This window comes from Oryctolagus cuniculus, chromosome 7 (genome assembly GCF_964237555.1).
Source record: "Oryctolagus cuniculus chromosome 7, mOryCun1.1, whole genome shotgun sequence".
In the NCBI taxonomy this organism is placed as follows: Eukaryota; Metazoa; Chordata; class Mammalia; order Lagomorpha; family Leporidae; genus Oryctolagus; species Oryctolagus cuniculus.
In genome coordinates this window covers 156,471,192-156,485,887 of record NC_091438.1, presented here as the reverse complement: position 1 = coordinate 156,485,887, position 14,696 = coordinate 156,471,192, and the positions used below count along the sequence as shown (strand labels likewise).

General features: G+C 60.2%; 1 protein-coding gene across 4 annotated transcripts in view; it reads left to right on the top strand.

Annotated features, from left to right (window-relative positions):
- Positions 1 to 8,179, top strand: part of MFN2 (mitofusin 2) — a 29,689-nt gene extending 21,510 nt beyond the window's left edge. For all 4 annotated transcript variants that reach the window (XM_051834362.2, XM_051834364.2, XM_070079268.1 and 1 more), the window contains 6 exons: positions 119 to 221; positions 1,409 to 1,629; positions 1,934 to 2,089; positions 4,136 to 4,332; positions 4,835 to 4,969; positions 6,356 to 8,179. In XM_051834362.2, the coding sequence (XP_051690322.1) occupies positions 119 to 221; positions 1,409 to 1,629; positions 1,934 to 2,089; positions 4,136 to 4,332; positions 4,835 to 4,969; positions 6,356 to 6,425 (882 nt within the window). In that variant the 3' untranslated portion in view covers positions 6,426 to 8,179. The remainder of the gene's footprint in view (positions 1 to 118; positions 222 to 1,408; positions 1,630 to 1,933; positions 2,090 to 4,135; positions 4,333 to 4,834; positions 4,970 to 6,355) is intronic.
- Positions 8,180 to 14,696: the final 6,517 nt, after the last annotated feature.

The window sequence follows — 14,696 nt, the reverse complement described above, 5'->3', positions numbered from 1 at the left end:
GGCAGTCGGGGACACAAGACTGGTGCTCCCCAGCCTCTGCGGCCACCTGACGGTGCGGGCGGGAGCAACCCTGAGGGCAGGGGTGCTGCTCCTCCTAGCCCCGCCCTTCTGCCTGCAGGAGCTTCATCGCCATATAGAGGAAGGCCTGGGCCGGAACATGTCTGACCGCTGCTCCACGGCCATCACCAGCTCCCTGCAGACCATGCAGCAGGACATGATAGGTTAGCGTGCGGAGAGTGTGGGGCCCGGGGCTCGGGGACTGCCCGGAGGTCAGAGTGGGAGGCCAGGCCAAAGAGATGCTGGCTGTTTCCTATCTGTCATCTCTGGTAAGGATTCAGCGCTGTGCCTTTGAGTTCGGGTGTGCGTCTTGTGAATTTTTTTTTTTTTTTTTTAAGATTTATTTATTTATTTCAAAGTTAGGGAGAGAGAGATCCTTGTCTGCTGGTTCACTCCCCAGTGGCTGCAATGGCCAAGGTTATGCCAGATTAAAGCCAGGAGCCAGGAACTCCATCCTAGTCTCCCATGTGGGTGGCTTGGTCTGAGCACTCGGGTCATCTGCGGCTGCTTTTCCAGGCACATTAGCAGCAAACGGGGTCAGAAGTGGCACAGCCCCGAGACTTGAACTGGCAAGTTCAAAAACACTGGAAATTTTTTTTAAATTTATTTATTTGAAAAGCAGAGTTACAGACAAAGAGAGGGAGAGACAGAGAGAGAGGTCTTCCATCTGCTGGTTCCCTCCCCAAATGGCTGTGACAGCTGCAGCTGGGCTGGAGCTGAGCTGATCCGAAGCCAGGAGCCAGGAGCTTCTTCTGGGTCTCCCACATGGGTGCAGGGGCCCAGGGACTTGGGCCATCTTCCACTGCTTTCCCAGGCCACAGCAGAGAGCTGGATGGGAAGTGGAATAGTCAGAACTCAAGCCGGCACCCATATGGGATGCCGGCACCGCAGGTGGAGGATTAACCGCCCATGCCACAGCGCCAACCCCCACACTGGCACTCGTGAGGGGTGCTGACGTTGCGGGTGGTACCCTAGCCCGCTGTGCCACAGCGCCGGCACCTGTGAATTCATTCTGTACGAGAGTACTGCAGAGTTCGTAGGAAATGGAATGAAAACACAGATTAATTTTGGTGTAAAATGTTTAGAAATCTGTGCAGACAGTATGTCTTACGAAGTTCATGGAAATGTGTATTACAAAAAAACCTGCATGGATTTCAAAATTTCTTTGCACCAAAATAAACACACAAGCCTCGCTCGGGCTGTGGTTTCTGTGCGGAGCTGTGCTGCATCCTTGGCAGGAGCTCGCTGGTTCCTGGGGTTCCTGGGGGACCTGGGTGCCCTGGTTCCTGGGGGCGTGGCGCCGGCGCGGCAGGGCTCGGTGACCCGGCTCTCCCCGTTTGTGTCCCGGCAGACGGCTTGAAGCCCCTGCTTCCTGCATCCATGCGGAGCCAGGTAGACGTGCTGGTGCCTCGCCAGTGCTTCTCCCTCAGCTACGACCTGAACTGTGACAAGCTGTGTGCCGACTTCCAGGAGGACATCGAGTTCCACTTCTCCCTCGGGTGGACCATGCTGGTGAATAGGTTCCTGGGCCCCAAGAACAGCCGCCGGGCCTTGATGGGCTACAACGACCAGGCAAGCCAGGCTCCCCACCCCAGGCGTGTCGCAGTGCACACCCGTCTCTGGACAGGGCCTTGGGGTCTACAGAGTGGGCACCGTGCTCAAGGGAGCAGGCGTGGCCGTGGCTGCTGCTGTGTGGGGCAAGAGCTTCCTCTCCCGTCTGCTGCTTGCAGGGCTCATTTCCCCTCCTCTTGCCTTTCGGAAAGGGATGAGCCGCCCTGTGTGTTCCTGTCCCAGCTCCCCAGCCTTGAGGGTCACCAAGGGTTACCGCGAATGAGGCTCGGCAAACTCTGCTCACCTCTGTCATTTCTCTCTCCAGGTTCAGCGCCCTGTGCCTCTGACACCAGCCAACCCCAGCATGCCCCCACTGCCACAGGGCTCACTCACCCAGGAGGAGCTCATGGTCTCCATGGTTACGGGCCTGGCCTCCCTGACGTCCAGGACCTCCATGGGCATCCTGGTTGTTGGAGGCGTGGTCAGTAGCAAGGCCTGCTTGGGCAGGTGGGGAGAGGGGTGGGTGGGTGGGCCTGGGGAGCCCTGCACTGGCCTCGCAGGTCTTGGCAGGCTGTTGTGGACGGCTGTGTGGCCGGAGCCCCTCACGGAAGTTACCGACCCGTCGAAGCCTCCCTCGGCCAGCGGGACACTTGGGTTGTAGCTTTCTTGTTTCCCACGTGGGCAGATTGGCAGTGGCTTGTCAAGGATGCCCAGCTAGGATTTGAACCCTGGCCCCATCTGACTGTAAGGCCTCGTTCTTTCCCTGTAGGGCCTGTGCTACACGGTGGGGTGGGGAGTGGCCTGAGGTTTTGGCAACTTGGTTTTTGAGAGGAGTAGGCTTGAAAGAGAGGCTTTCTCACTTGCAGCTGGGGAGACCAGAGCAGAACTTTGCAGCTGGCTCGTGGACCCTCAGCTCTCCAGCTCTGCGTTGTGGCCCTGTCCCCCCCACCCCCGTCAAGGCCTGGGTAGCAGGCTGCCCTCTGTCAGAGAGGTTCCCCCTGCCTCGGGCTGAAGACGCCCTGGCTGCTGCGGGGTCATGCACACCCCGGGGTGAGGGCACGTTCTCTTTACTGTGGACACTGGGGTGGTGGAGCCATGGCACTCCCAGTGTGTGGGACGAGGGGTGCAGAGCAAGATGCCCTGCCCCTGCACTGCAGGTGGCACATTCCCTGGTCCTCAGGGACCCGGCAGAGGGCCGTGGGCTGAGGTGCGGTGCTTGGCAGTTGTGCTACCATCGTGCAGCGTCTTTTGCTCAGAGCGTCCTGTGAGTGGTCAGACCCTGCGTGTCTGTCACGTGCTCAGGGCGTCCTGTGAGTGGTCGGAGCCCGCGTGTCTGTCACGTGCTCAGGGCATCTGTGAGTGATCGGAGCCTGCGTGTCTGTCACGTGCTCAGGGCATCTGTGAGTGGTCAGAGCCCGCGTGTCTGTCACGTGCTCAGGGCATCTGTGAGTGATCGGAGCCTGCATGTCTGTCACGTGCTCAGGGCATCTGTGAGTGGTCGGAGCCCGCGTGTCTGTCACGTGCTCAGGGCGTCCTGTGAGTGATCAGAGCCCGCGTGTCTGTCACGTGCTCAGGGCGTCCTGTGAGTGATCAGAGCCCGCGTGTCTGTCATGTGCTCAGGGCGTCCTGTGAGTGGTCAGACCCTGCATGTCTGTCACGTGCTCAGGGCATCTGTGAGTGATCGGAGCCCGCGTGTCTGTCACGTGCTCAGGGCGTCCTGTGAGTGGTCAGACCCTGCATGTCTGTCATGTGCTCAGGGCATCTGTGGTCGGAGCCCGCATGTCTGTCACGTGCTCAGGGCATCTGTGAATGATCAGAGCCTGCGTGTCTGTCACGTGCTCGGGGCGTCCTGTGAGTGGTCGGAGCCCGCGTGTCTGTCACGTGCTCAGGGCGTCCTGTGAGTGGTCAGACCCTGCATGTCTGTCACGTGCTCAGGGCATCTGTGAATGATCAGAGCCCGTGTGTCTGTCACGTGCTCAGGGCGTCCTGTGAGTGGTCGGAGCCCGCATGTCTGTCACGTGCTCGGGGCGTCCTGTGAGTGGTCGGAGCCCGCGTGTCTGTCACGTGCTCGGGGCGTCCTGTGAGTGGTCGGAGCCCGCGTGTCTGTCACGTGAACAAGGAACCAGGCGTGCAGGGGCCTGCTCAGCTCATGCAGCCCGCACGGTGGCCACTCGACTGGGAGCTCTGAGCCCTGTGGTCTCGGACCCCAGCCGGTTGCCGTGAACCGTGCTGTGCACCCCAGACCAGGGGAACCCGTGCTTGAGGTGCAGCGTCAGGGCCCTCAGGGCGGCGTTGCTCAGAGCACGCCAGCACTCACCCAAGAATTCTGCTTACCTGGCCCCGGGCTCTGGGCCCCACCTCCTCTTGGTGTCAGCCACCGAGCCGACACCAGGTTTCCCTCGTTTCCAGCTGCCCGGGGGGGGCTCCGTGGCTGGGGCTCTGGAGACAGCCCTGGCAGGGACGGGCCCGGGAGCACAGGGCTGGGTCAGAGAGAGCTGCTGGCTGGGCTGACCGTGTGCCTCTGCAGGTGTGGAAGGCCGTGGGCTGGCGGCTCATCGCCCTCTCCTTCGGGCTCTATGGCCTCCTCTACGTCTACGAGCGTCTCACCTGGACCACCAAGGCCAAGGAGAGGGCCTTCAAGCGCCAGTTTGTGGAGTACGCCAGTGAGAAGCTGCAGCTCATCATCAGCTACACGGGCTCCAACTGCAGCCACCAGGTCCAGCAGTGAGTGCCCCGCCCGGCCTGGAGGCCATCAGCAGGGAGAGGCCCCTCAGGGACGCCTGGGCTGGGGCAGTAGGATGCTGGTCCCCCGGGGAGGAAGGGACGGGACGAAGAGGGATCTGATGGAGGAGTTTGTAGAGGTTCCCTGCAGGGCGTGGCCACGGACGTAGCAGCGTGTTCCTGCAGGTGTCTCCGGTCAGTGGGATGCGGCTGCGTCCTTGTTTGTGCTGCTGTGTGGCACTCCGGTTGGGGGCTGAGCCGCAGCAGAGGCGGGACCCGAGTGCTGCTGTCTGTGCCCGGCCGGGCTGTGCTGCTCAGGGCTGCGGCTTCCCACACCGTGGTGATGCCAGGGGGGCGGGAGTTAGGATTCGTCCCAGAAGCGGCAGGGCACAGCCATGTCAGTGAGGTGAGCAGGCCCAGCTGCTGGCCTGCTCTGGGGGGTTTGGCCACTGATGGCGTCCTGTGCAAACAGAGGGGTGCCCGGTTGACTTCCCGTCTCCACCAGGGAACTGTCTGGGACCTTTGCTCACCTATGCCAGCAAGTCGACGTCACGCGGGAGAACCTGGAGCAGGAGATCGCCACGATGAACAAGAAAATCGAGGTCCTCGACTCACTGCAGAGCAAAGCGAAACTGCTCAGGTGAGGCTGCCCGGGCGCCGAGCGGCGGCCCTGCTGCCGTCCTCCCCGGGCACGGACGCGGGCGGCCCTGCTGCGTCCTCCCGGGGCACGGACGCGGGCGGCCCTGCTGCCGTCCTCCCGGGGCACGGACGCGGGCGGCCCTGCTGCCGACCTCCCGGGGCACGGACGCGGGCGGCCCTGCTGCCAACCTCCCGGGGCACGGACACGGGGGGCCCTGCTGCCGTCCTCCCGGGGCACGGACGCGGGCGGCCCTGCTGCCGTCCTCCCAGGGCACGGACACGGGGGGCCCTGCTGCCGTCCTCCCGGGGCACGGACGCGGGCGGCCCTGCTGCGTCCTCCCGGGGCACGGACGCGGGCGTCTCTGGCGAGGATTTGCTCACTTGCGTTAGATGTTTCCAGGCCCTGCTGGGCATGAGGACCGGCCCTGAAGGTTCTCACTGCCCCGGCACCTGCTGACGTCACTGCAGCAGGCGGCCCGCCCCCATGAGGCTGCAGCTCACAGGCCCTGTTCTGCAGGGAGCGCCTCAGGCACTTACGCGCTGCTCCGCTCCGCCCTGCCCGTCCCGTGAGCTCGGTCAACTCCGCTTCCTAAGTAGGAAGATGGGTAGCTTGTCCAGAGTCCCTTAGGAAATGGCCCGGCTAGGACTCGAGGCCCCCTGTGCTCGGTGGCCTGACACCCTGCGTGTGAGTCTCCTGGCAGTGGGCTGGCCCTGTCCCCACGTTCCACTGAGTCCCTCTCAGAGCCCAGGAAGGGGCAGTAGCACCATGTTTCCCCATGGGGACGCTGGTTTCCGGCTGGACTGGCAGAAGCAGGATTGAACCATCTCCCGAGCCTGGAGTTCCCTCAGCAGCTTGCGAGCGGGGGTGCCAGTGTGAGACAGGAGCCCTGGGGTCTGGTCCTGCTCAGCTTTCCTGTGTCAGTGTTGTTATCTGAGTAGTGGGAGCCAGACTTCATGAGCTGCTGGTGGGAGGGCTCTGCTAAAGTCCTCGGCCCGTGGTGACGTCATGTGCGGACCCCGCGCTTCGTGCCCGGCCTGTGCAGATGTGCTCCACCCCGGCCCCACCCTGGGACAGCTGCTCCCCACTGGGGACCCTCAGGCTGCTGCTTGTCAGCCTTGGGGACACGGCTGAGCCTGGCAGGGCCACGTGTCAGCCCCCAAGCCCTGGCCTGACAGCGGGGCGACACAGCTCCCAGCAGTGCGGTAGGCAGTGCCCCCGGAAGCAGACCCCGGCTCCGAGGGTCAGGAGAGCCCGGAGCACGGGACCTGGCAACGTTAGTGCCCTCCTGGCCATCACGAAGTAGGCGGGGTAAGGGAGGCTGATTGAGGACCCCGTCACAGGCCTTGGGGAGTGGCTCGGTGTTGCAAACGAACCGTTTCTTTGCAGGAATAAGGCTGGTTGGTTGGACAGCGAGCTGAACATGTTCACGCACCAGTACCTGCAGCCCAGCAGATAGTGGGCAGCGCGGAGCGGGCCTCGCAGAGAAGGGCGGGGCCGCCAGTCCGCGGAGCGGGGCCTCGCAGAGAAGGGCGGGCCGCCAGTCCGCAGCTCCCGGGGCCCCGGGGACGCGTGCAGCTCTGGTCCCTGCCACTGCCTAATGAAACACCCCTGTGTCCACTGTCCCGAGCCCTCAGCACTAGTCATTTCCCCTCTGCCTGCTCTGCAGGAGGATCTGCCCATCCCCCACCCCGTGGAGACCTGACCACGCTGGGCACGCGTGGGCCGGGGCGCCAGGGCCCCTGTCCGCTTTGTCAGCCTCACCTGACTGAGCATCAGTTGGTGACTTGATGCGGTCTCAGATGTCAGCGACTCAGGGTGACTGACCGGACCTGGCACGTGTTAGGCAGACACCCTCAGCTCCCTGTGGCCCTGCACCCCTGCCCTCCTCGTGCCCCAGCATGCCGGCAGGGAGGCTGCACTGGGGCGCTGGGCGGTCTCCCCAGAAGCCTCGGGAACCATCGAGAAGGCCATGCGGCTCGGCTGGGTTTGGTCCTCCAGCCGCCGTGCGTCCTCCCGTTTGCCACTCTTCTGCTGGTCTTAGGACCTCAAAACAGAGGCAGGCCCAGCACCCCAGAGGAGGGAGGGACGTGCAGGGCTGAGGAGGGGGACGTGGAGGATGTGGGATGCATGTGGTGCCGTGGGGTGGGGGGTGGGTCATCACGTGACCAGGAGGGATACATGTCCCTTGCTCTGCTTTCAGCCCTCGGCCCGTGTGGTCCTGGAGAAAGCTGGCCTGTCCAGGTGGTTAAAGAACGTAGTGGGAGGGAGGTGGGGGAAGGTGAGCACCCTGGTGGCAGGCTGAGGGGAGCCCTGCCTGGGTTGGCTGGACGCTGGAATGGACAAACAGGAACCCCGATGGACCTTGCTGTGTGAGGCGTTCCCAGGCCTGGGCCCCAGTCCCACCAACTTCACTGCACCCTGCTACAGCCCTGCGAGGCACTGCCCACCCCTCCTTGGCCACAGTGCTCTGGACTCTCCCGTGCCAGGCTCTGCAGGTGGCCAGGAAACAGGGAAACAGCACCCCCTGCCCCACCTCCCCGCCGCCCAGAGCCTCACGCCGACCTGGCAAGTGTTTGTTGTCTTCATCAGCCTAGGGGGTTAAGTGCCTGGGGAAAGCCGGATCGGGCTCCCAGGCAGGGCAGGCCCGGCTGGTTGTGTCGTGCTGGCCGTGTCCCGGCAGCGTCCATCTCGGGGAAGTGAGTTGGTGGCCTCCGTGCAGGTGATGTCTGCATCCCCTCTTGTCCTCAGATGCTGGGTCTGCCTTGGCCTGCGGCCTGAGAGATGGACTTTGTCAAGGGTGACGGGTGATGGGATGGGGTTTGGAGCGGGGCCAGGCCTGGGTGGGTGGGGTCAGCTCACACCATGTCAGGAAAATCAGTATCACACAATTCCAATGAATTTTGTGCTCTTTTTGAAAAAGTTATTTAGAATAAACATGAATTTTTTTCAACATAGCCCCTGGGGAATGAATGAAATCTGAAGCTTCTTACACAAGCCAAATCCGGGCCACTGAGATCCACCCTTTCAGAAAGACGTGGCCGGAAGCACTTTACTTCGATGCTGCTACCTTTGTTCTCTGTTGTCTGTTCGTTTGCTGGAGTGCGAGGCGGCCCCCACACAGTGATTCCTCTCCAGTGTACTTGCCTGAATTACTCCTGTATCATTGCTCATAATATTGGAACCTAAAATAAAACCTAGTTGGAAACCTTCCATCAGACCTCTTCCCGTCAGTTCGAGGTTCGGGCAGACTCCTGGGCTTGGAGGTGACGGTGGCTTTGTTTCTGGGGAGTTCCCACCGCGCCTTGCTCGTGGGCGGCTCCTCAGTCACGGAGAGAATCAGATGTGCAGAACAAGGGACGTCACTGGTCTTTAAGGCCCGGAGCTCCAGAGAGATTTCTTTGCCGCGTTGTAACTGCAAACCAGCTTTCACTTGGCACGACTCGGCCGGGCCGCCCAGCTGCCCCCGGAGGATCTGCTGCGAACTTTGCTTTTCCTTCTCTCTTCTCTGCAGGGCCCTCAGGCGTGGGCCAGGGTGTGATAGTTTCTCTGTCCCCGCACACCCGTTTCAGAGGCCCTGTGGTGTAGCTGACGGCAGCCAGCTGCTCCTCCCAGGTTCCCAGGCCACGTCCCCGAGTGTCTGTGACAGTCCCATTTTTCCTGGCGGCCAGCACTGAACAGCTAGGAGACCCCTCCTTGTGATGCCTGTTGGAACACGTGCTCAGAGTTTTGCTTAGTGATAGCTGCCAGGCATCCAGACGACTGTGATGCAGAACCGGACCACAGGGAAAACTTGAACGAGAGCCCTGCCCTAGCATAGCCCATGCCCTGTTCTGCCCTCTGCCTTTCAGGGACAGAACTAACAACGCCACTGGAAACCTGGGCAGGCATAGCGCTGGGACTGTGTGTTCACTAACCAGCGTGCACAGCCTGTGTGGAGATGAGGCTCAGAGACGTTAGGACTGGCTCAACTCGGCAGCTGGGGTGGAAGGGGGTGGAGCCCATGACTTAATTTCCCCAACTCCTGTGACTTTCAAACTTACTTACTTTTTTGGACAGGCAGAATTAGAGAGAGAAAGGTCTTCCTTCCGTTGGTTCACCCCCAAAGTGGCTGTTACAGCCGGTGCTGCGCCGATCCAAAGCCAGGAGCCAGGTGTTTCCTCCTGGTCTCCCATGCGGGTGCAGGGCCCAAGCACTTGGGCCATCCTCCACTGCCCTCCCGGGCCACAGCAGAGAGCTGGACTGGAAGAGGAGCAACCGGGACAGAATCGGGCGCCCCAACTGGGACTAGAACCCGGGGTGCCGGCGCCTCAGGTGGAGGATTAGCCTAGTGAGCCATGGCACTGACCTTCAAACTTAACCTTTTTAAAAAGCATGTATTTGAGGGGCTGGCGCTGTGGCATAAGTGGGTAAAGCCGCCACCTGCAGTGCCACCATCCACATTTGGGTGCTGATTCAAGTCCAGGCTGCTCTACTTCCGATCCAGCTCTCTGATGTGGCCTGGGAAAGCAACAGAAGATGGCCCAAGTCCTTGGGCCCTTGCACCCATGTGGGAGACCCGGAAGAAGCTCCTGGATCCTGGCTTTGGATCAGCGCAGCTCCGGCAGTTGCAGCCATTTGGGGAGTGAACCATCGGGTGGAAGACCTCTCTCTCTCTGCCTCTCCTCTCCCTGCGTAACTATGACTTTCAAATAAATAAATCTTTAAATATATATATACCTTTAAAAAAGTATATATCTGAAAGAGTGCTTCTATCTACCGGTTTACTCCCCCCCCCCCCCATGCCAACAGCTGGAGCTGGGCCAGGCTGAAGCCAGGAGCACCATCCGGGGGTCTCCTGTGTAAGTGGCAGGGACTCAGGTACTTGGGCTGTGACCTGCGCCTCCCAGGAAGCTGGCTGGCAAGCAGAGTAGCAGGCACTTGGTGGGATGCCGGCATCCCAGGCGGCAGCTTAGCCCACTACACCAGAACACACCCCTTCAAGCTCACTTTTTTTTTTTTTTTTAAGATTGATTTATTTATTTGAAAGTCAGTTACACAGAGAAAGGAGAGGCAGGGAGAGAGAGAGGTCTATCTGCTGGTTCACTCCCCAATCAGCTGGAGCTGAGCTGATCCGAAGCCAGGAGCCAGGAGCTTCTTCTGGGTTTCCCACACGAGTGCAGGGGCCCCAGCACTTGGGCCATCTTCTACTGCTTTCCCAGGCCATAGCAGAGAGCTGGATTGAAAGTGGAGCAGCCGGGTTTTGAACTGGCGGCCATATGGGATGCTGGTGCTTCAGGCCAGGGTGTTAACCCACTGTGTCACAGCGCCGGCCCCTCAAACTCACTTCTTACCCTGACCTAGAGTTATAAATGCACTGTCATGTAGGACACACGACCATGGATAAGTGAAATAAGAAGTTTTTTTTTTTTTAAAGGAGTTGCCAGTTTTCTGCAATGCATGAGTAGTTTCCGGTCTTAGCAAGATGCTGCTTACAACGCACTTGACTGCTGTCCCCCTCCTGCTCGGGGCCGCACCCCGCAGCTCACTGCGGCACCCGTGACCTCCTCCCCGTCACGGCCAGGCTCCTCTCTGGCTGCTCAGACTGCCTCAGCTGTCCCTGGGAGTTCTGGGAAACGCGGAAGGTGGGGGTTTCCGTCCTGCAGTTATCATGTCTGTGACGTTATTCATCAGAGTCCGGAGCCGGGAATGTTCCACTGTTGCACGCGCTGGGGAGGGGGAGAGCCCGGGTTCTGCAAGCTTCCTCCTGACAGGGGCCCTCGTGGCAGACGTCGGCTGGCTCACTCTGTCCTCGCAGGCGCGGTTTTCCGACTCTGAGTTAGACCCAGACTTGAGATAAGAACAACCAGCTGTTACTGAGCGTTTAGCTCCCAGTCACACGTGTGGACCGTGCACGCAAGAGCCCAGCCTGTAATTCAGCAAAATCTCCAAGCGCCTCACAAGTGCTAGGCACAGTTCCAGGCTGCTGGAGATACAGATGTGAACACAGCAGACAGAAGGGCTCTGCCTTTTTTTTTTTTTTTTTAAAGATTTACTTACTTTATTAGAAAGGCTGAGTTACAGAGAGGCAGGGCTGTGGGGGGAGGGTCTTCCATCCAATGGTTCGTTCACTCCCCAAATGACTGCAACGGTCAGAGCTGGGCCAATCTGAAACCAGGAACCAGGAGCTTCTTCTGCATCTCCCGCACAGGTGCAGGGTCCCAAGGACTTGGACCATCTTTTTTCCCAGATCATTAGCAGGGAGCTGGATCAGAAGTGGTGTAGCCAGGATTCGAACCGGCAGTGGCTTTACCCGCTCTGCCACAGCGCTGGCCCCAGAAGTCTCTGCCTGTATGGACTCTCTGTGGGTGAGGCAGACATGAACCGGGTAAAAAAGGAAGATGTGGGGCTGGTGCTGGCCTGCAATCCCAGCATCCCATATGGCTGCTGCTTTGTGTCCCAACTGCTTCCCTTCCCATCCAGCTCCCTGCTGACGCCCTGGGAGAGCAGCAGAAGAGGATCCAAGGGCTTGGGCCCCTGCGCCCACGTGGGAGACCCGGAAGAAGCTCCTGGCTCCTTCGGCTTGGCCCAACCCTGGCCATTGCGGCCATTTGGGGAGTGAACCATTGGATGGAAGAACTCTGTCTCTGGCTCCCTCTCTCTGTAACTCTGCCTTTCAAATAAATAAATAAATCTTTAAAAAAATGTGGGCAGTGTAACAATAGTGTGCTTGGAGGGGCCCTCCCTGGGAAGATATTTGAAGAAACAAATGAGGAAGTGGGAATGATGTCATGAGCCACCTGGGTGGGGCTTTCTAGGCAGAGGCAACCACATATGCAAAGGCCCTGAGGTGAGAGCGTGTGGAGCGGCCCTGAGAAGCAAAATGGGACAGGTGTGGTCAGAGCACAGCGAGGGATGGAGAGAACAGTTCCTTGTGGACGGAAGTGGGGGTGGACTCGGTGTCCTGCAGCCAAGGGCAGGACTTCGGCCTTTTCTGTGAGCGAGGTGGATGACTTGGGGACTTGAGCAGAGGCGTGACGTAGCTGACTTGCCTCTGCACGAGGCTCTGGGCTGCTGTGTGGACTGCAGGCAGCAGGCAGGTAGGACGGAGCAAGGCGGCAGCCCGCAGGTGACTGCGACTTTCCCAGCAGGGCCGGAGGGTGCTTCGCTCGGGGGTTGTTCAAGGGCATCGGGTCCGGGCCGCCTTTTGATGAAGCCACCACCTCTGGATAGCCTCGAGACTCAAATCCACCTGCTGGGGACGCACATCCCGGCTCTGTACGGATAATTTCTTACACTTCTAGTTGTTTTCTTTTTATTATAAATCTTTTTTTTTTTGAAAGTTTTATTGATTGATTTGAGAGGCAGAGCGACAGAAGACATGGGGAGAGAGAGAGAGAAAGAGGGAGAGAGAAGGAGAGAGAGGAGAGAGAGAGCCCTTCCACTGGTCACTCTCCCGATGCCCACAACAGCTGGAGTTAGGCTGAGGCCAGAGCTCCCTCCGGGCCTCCCAGGGGTGGCAGGGCCCAAGCACTGAGGCCGTTATCTGCTGCCTCCCAGGGTGTGCATTAGCAGGAAGCTGGGTCAGAGCAGAGGAGCTGGGACGTGCAACAGGGGACGCAGGCCACACAAAATCAACCGACGCTTTCCCCTTAGCTTTATAAAGGCCCACAAATAGGCTGACTGGATCACAGGATGTGGGTGTGTTTAACTTAAAAAAAAAATACAGCTTTGGCCGGCGCCGCGGCTCACTAGGCTAATCCTCCGCCTAGCGGCGCCGGCACACCGGGTTCTAGTCCCGGTCGGGGCGCCGGATTCTGTCCCGGTTGCCCCTCTTCCAGGCCAGCCCTCTGCTGTGGCCAGGGAGTGCAGTGGAGGATGGCCCAAGTCCTTGGGCCCTGCACCCCATGGGAGACCAGGAGAAGCACCTGGCTCCTGGCTCCTGCCATCGGATCAGCGCGGTGCGCCGGCCGCAGCGCGCCGGCCGCGGCGGCCATTGGAGGGTGAACCAACGGCAAAGGAAGACCTTTCTCTCTGTCTCTCTCTCTCACTGTCCACTCTGCCTGTCAAAAAATAAAAATAAAAAAAAAAAATACAGCTTTATTGAGGTGTCATTTTCATACCCCAAGTCACCACTCATAAGCACACGATTCAGCTGTTTTAGTAAACTGACAAAGTCGTGCAGCTGTGCCACAGCCCTGTGCGAGGGCTCCCTCATGCTGGACGCAGTAACTCGGTCCCCACCCTAGCCCCCGAGGACCCACGTGTCGCCCTCTGCCCCCGTTTGTCTGGGGCGTCTCTGCTGTTCCCGTAGCAGGTGTCTGAGGCTCGCCCACGGGGCAGCAGGTGTCAGTACCGCATGCCGCCGCAGAGTGCCCCTGTGAGGACGGGCCACACTGTGGGATCCCTTAGGAGGTGGTGGGTGTTCCGATTGTTGCCGGCTGGGGGAGCTGTTGGGAGTAAAGCTGCTGGGAACATTTGTGAACCAGGCTCTGTGTGAGCCTGTCTTCACTTAAACATTTTTTTTTTATTCCCTCACATTTTATTTGAGAGGCAGACACAGAGGTCTTCTGTCCCCGGTTCACTCCCAAGATGCCTGCAGCAGCCAGAGCTGGGCTAGGCCAAAGCCGGGAGCCCAGAACGCTAGCCGGGTCTCCACAGTAAGAGGCAGGGACCCAAGTACTGAGCCTCCCACGACGCTCGCTGGCAGGAAGCTGGGTTAGGAATGGAGCGGACATGGAGCCAGGCCCCCGCGTGCGTGCTGGTGTCCCAAGCAGGACTTTCAAACGCTGCCCGGAGCCCCGCGCCTGTTCTCACTTTCCCTGGGGCTGGGACTGCTGGGCCCTAAGGCTTTATGGTGAACTTTTTTTTTTTTTTTTTTGACAGAGAGAGAAAGGTCTTCCTTTGCCGTTGGTTCACTCTCCAATGGCCGCCGTGGCCGGTGCACCGCGCTGATCCGATGGCAGGAGCCAGGTGCTTCTCCTGGTCTCCCATGGGGTGCAGGGCCCAAGCACTTGGGCCATCCTCCACTGCACTCCCTGGCCACAGCAGAGAGCTGGCCTGGAAGAGGGGCAACCGGGACAGAATCCGGCGCCCCGACCGGGACTAGAACCCGGTGTGCCGGCGCTGCAAGGCGGAGGATTAGCCTAGTGAGCCGCGGCGCCGGCCGGCCTATGGTGAACTTTTAAAAATACCGCCGAGCGGTTTCCCAAGGTGCCAGCACCGTCTGCATGCCTGCCAGGAGTCCGTGCGGGTTCCGGCCTCGCCCCGTCCTTGCCAACACTGGGGACAGCGAGTCTCCTGTTTTCTACACCACAGTACAGACAGGTCAGTAGGACGGCAGTGGGCGCTCCCTGTGGTCTTAGCTCACCCTTGCCTAGGGAATGGATCCCAGAGCACGAGGAGATTCCGTAGGAGGCCTGGGATGCAAGACGGAGCTGTGGGGTTGTGGGAGATGAGCATGGCTCATCCAGGGGCAGGTCGGCCTGCCGCGGGGACGCCAGCCTCCCATACTGGAGTGCCAGTTCTAGTTCTGGCTGCTCCGTTCTGGCCCCAGGTGCTCCAATCCAGCCCCTGCTAATGCAGGGAAAGCGGCGGATGTTGGCCTGAACGCCTAGGCCTTCCACCACCTGGGAGACCTGGATGGGGCTCCCGGCTCCCGGCATCAGCCTGGCCCAGACCTGGCTGTTGCGGCCATCTGGGGAGAGAAGCAGCAGATGAAGATCGATACCTTTCTCTGCTACTCTTCCTT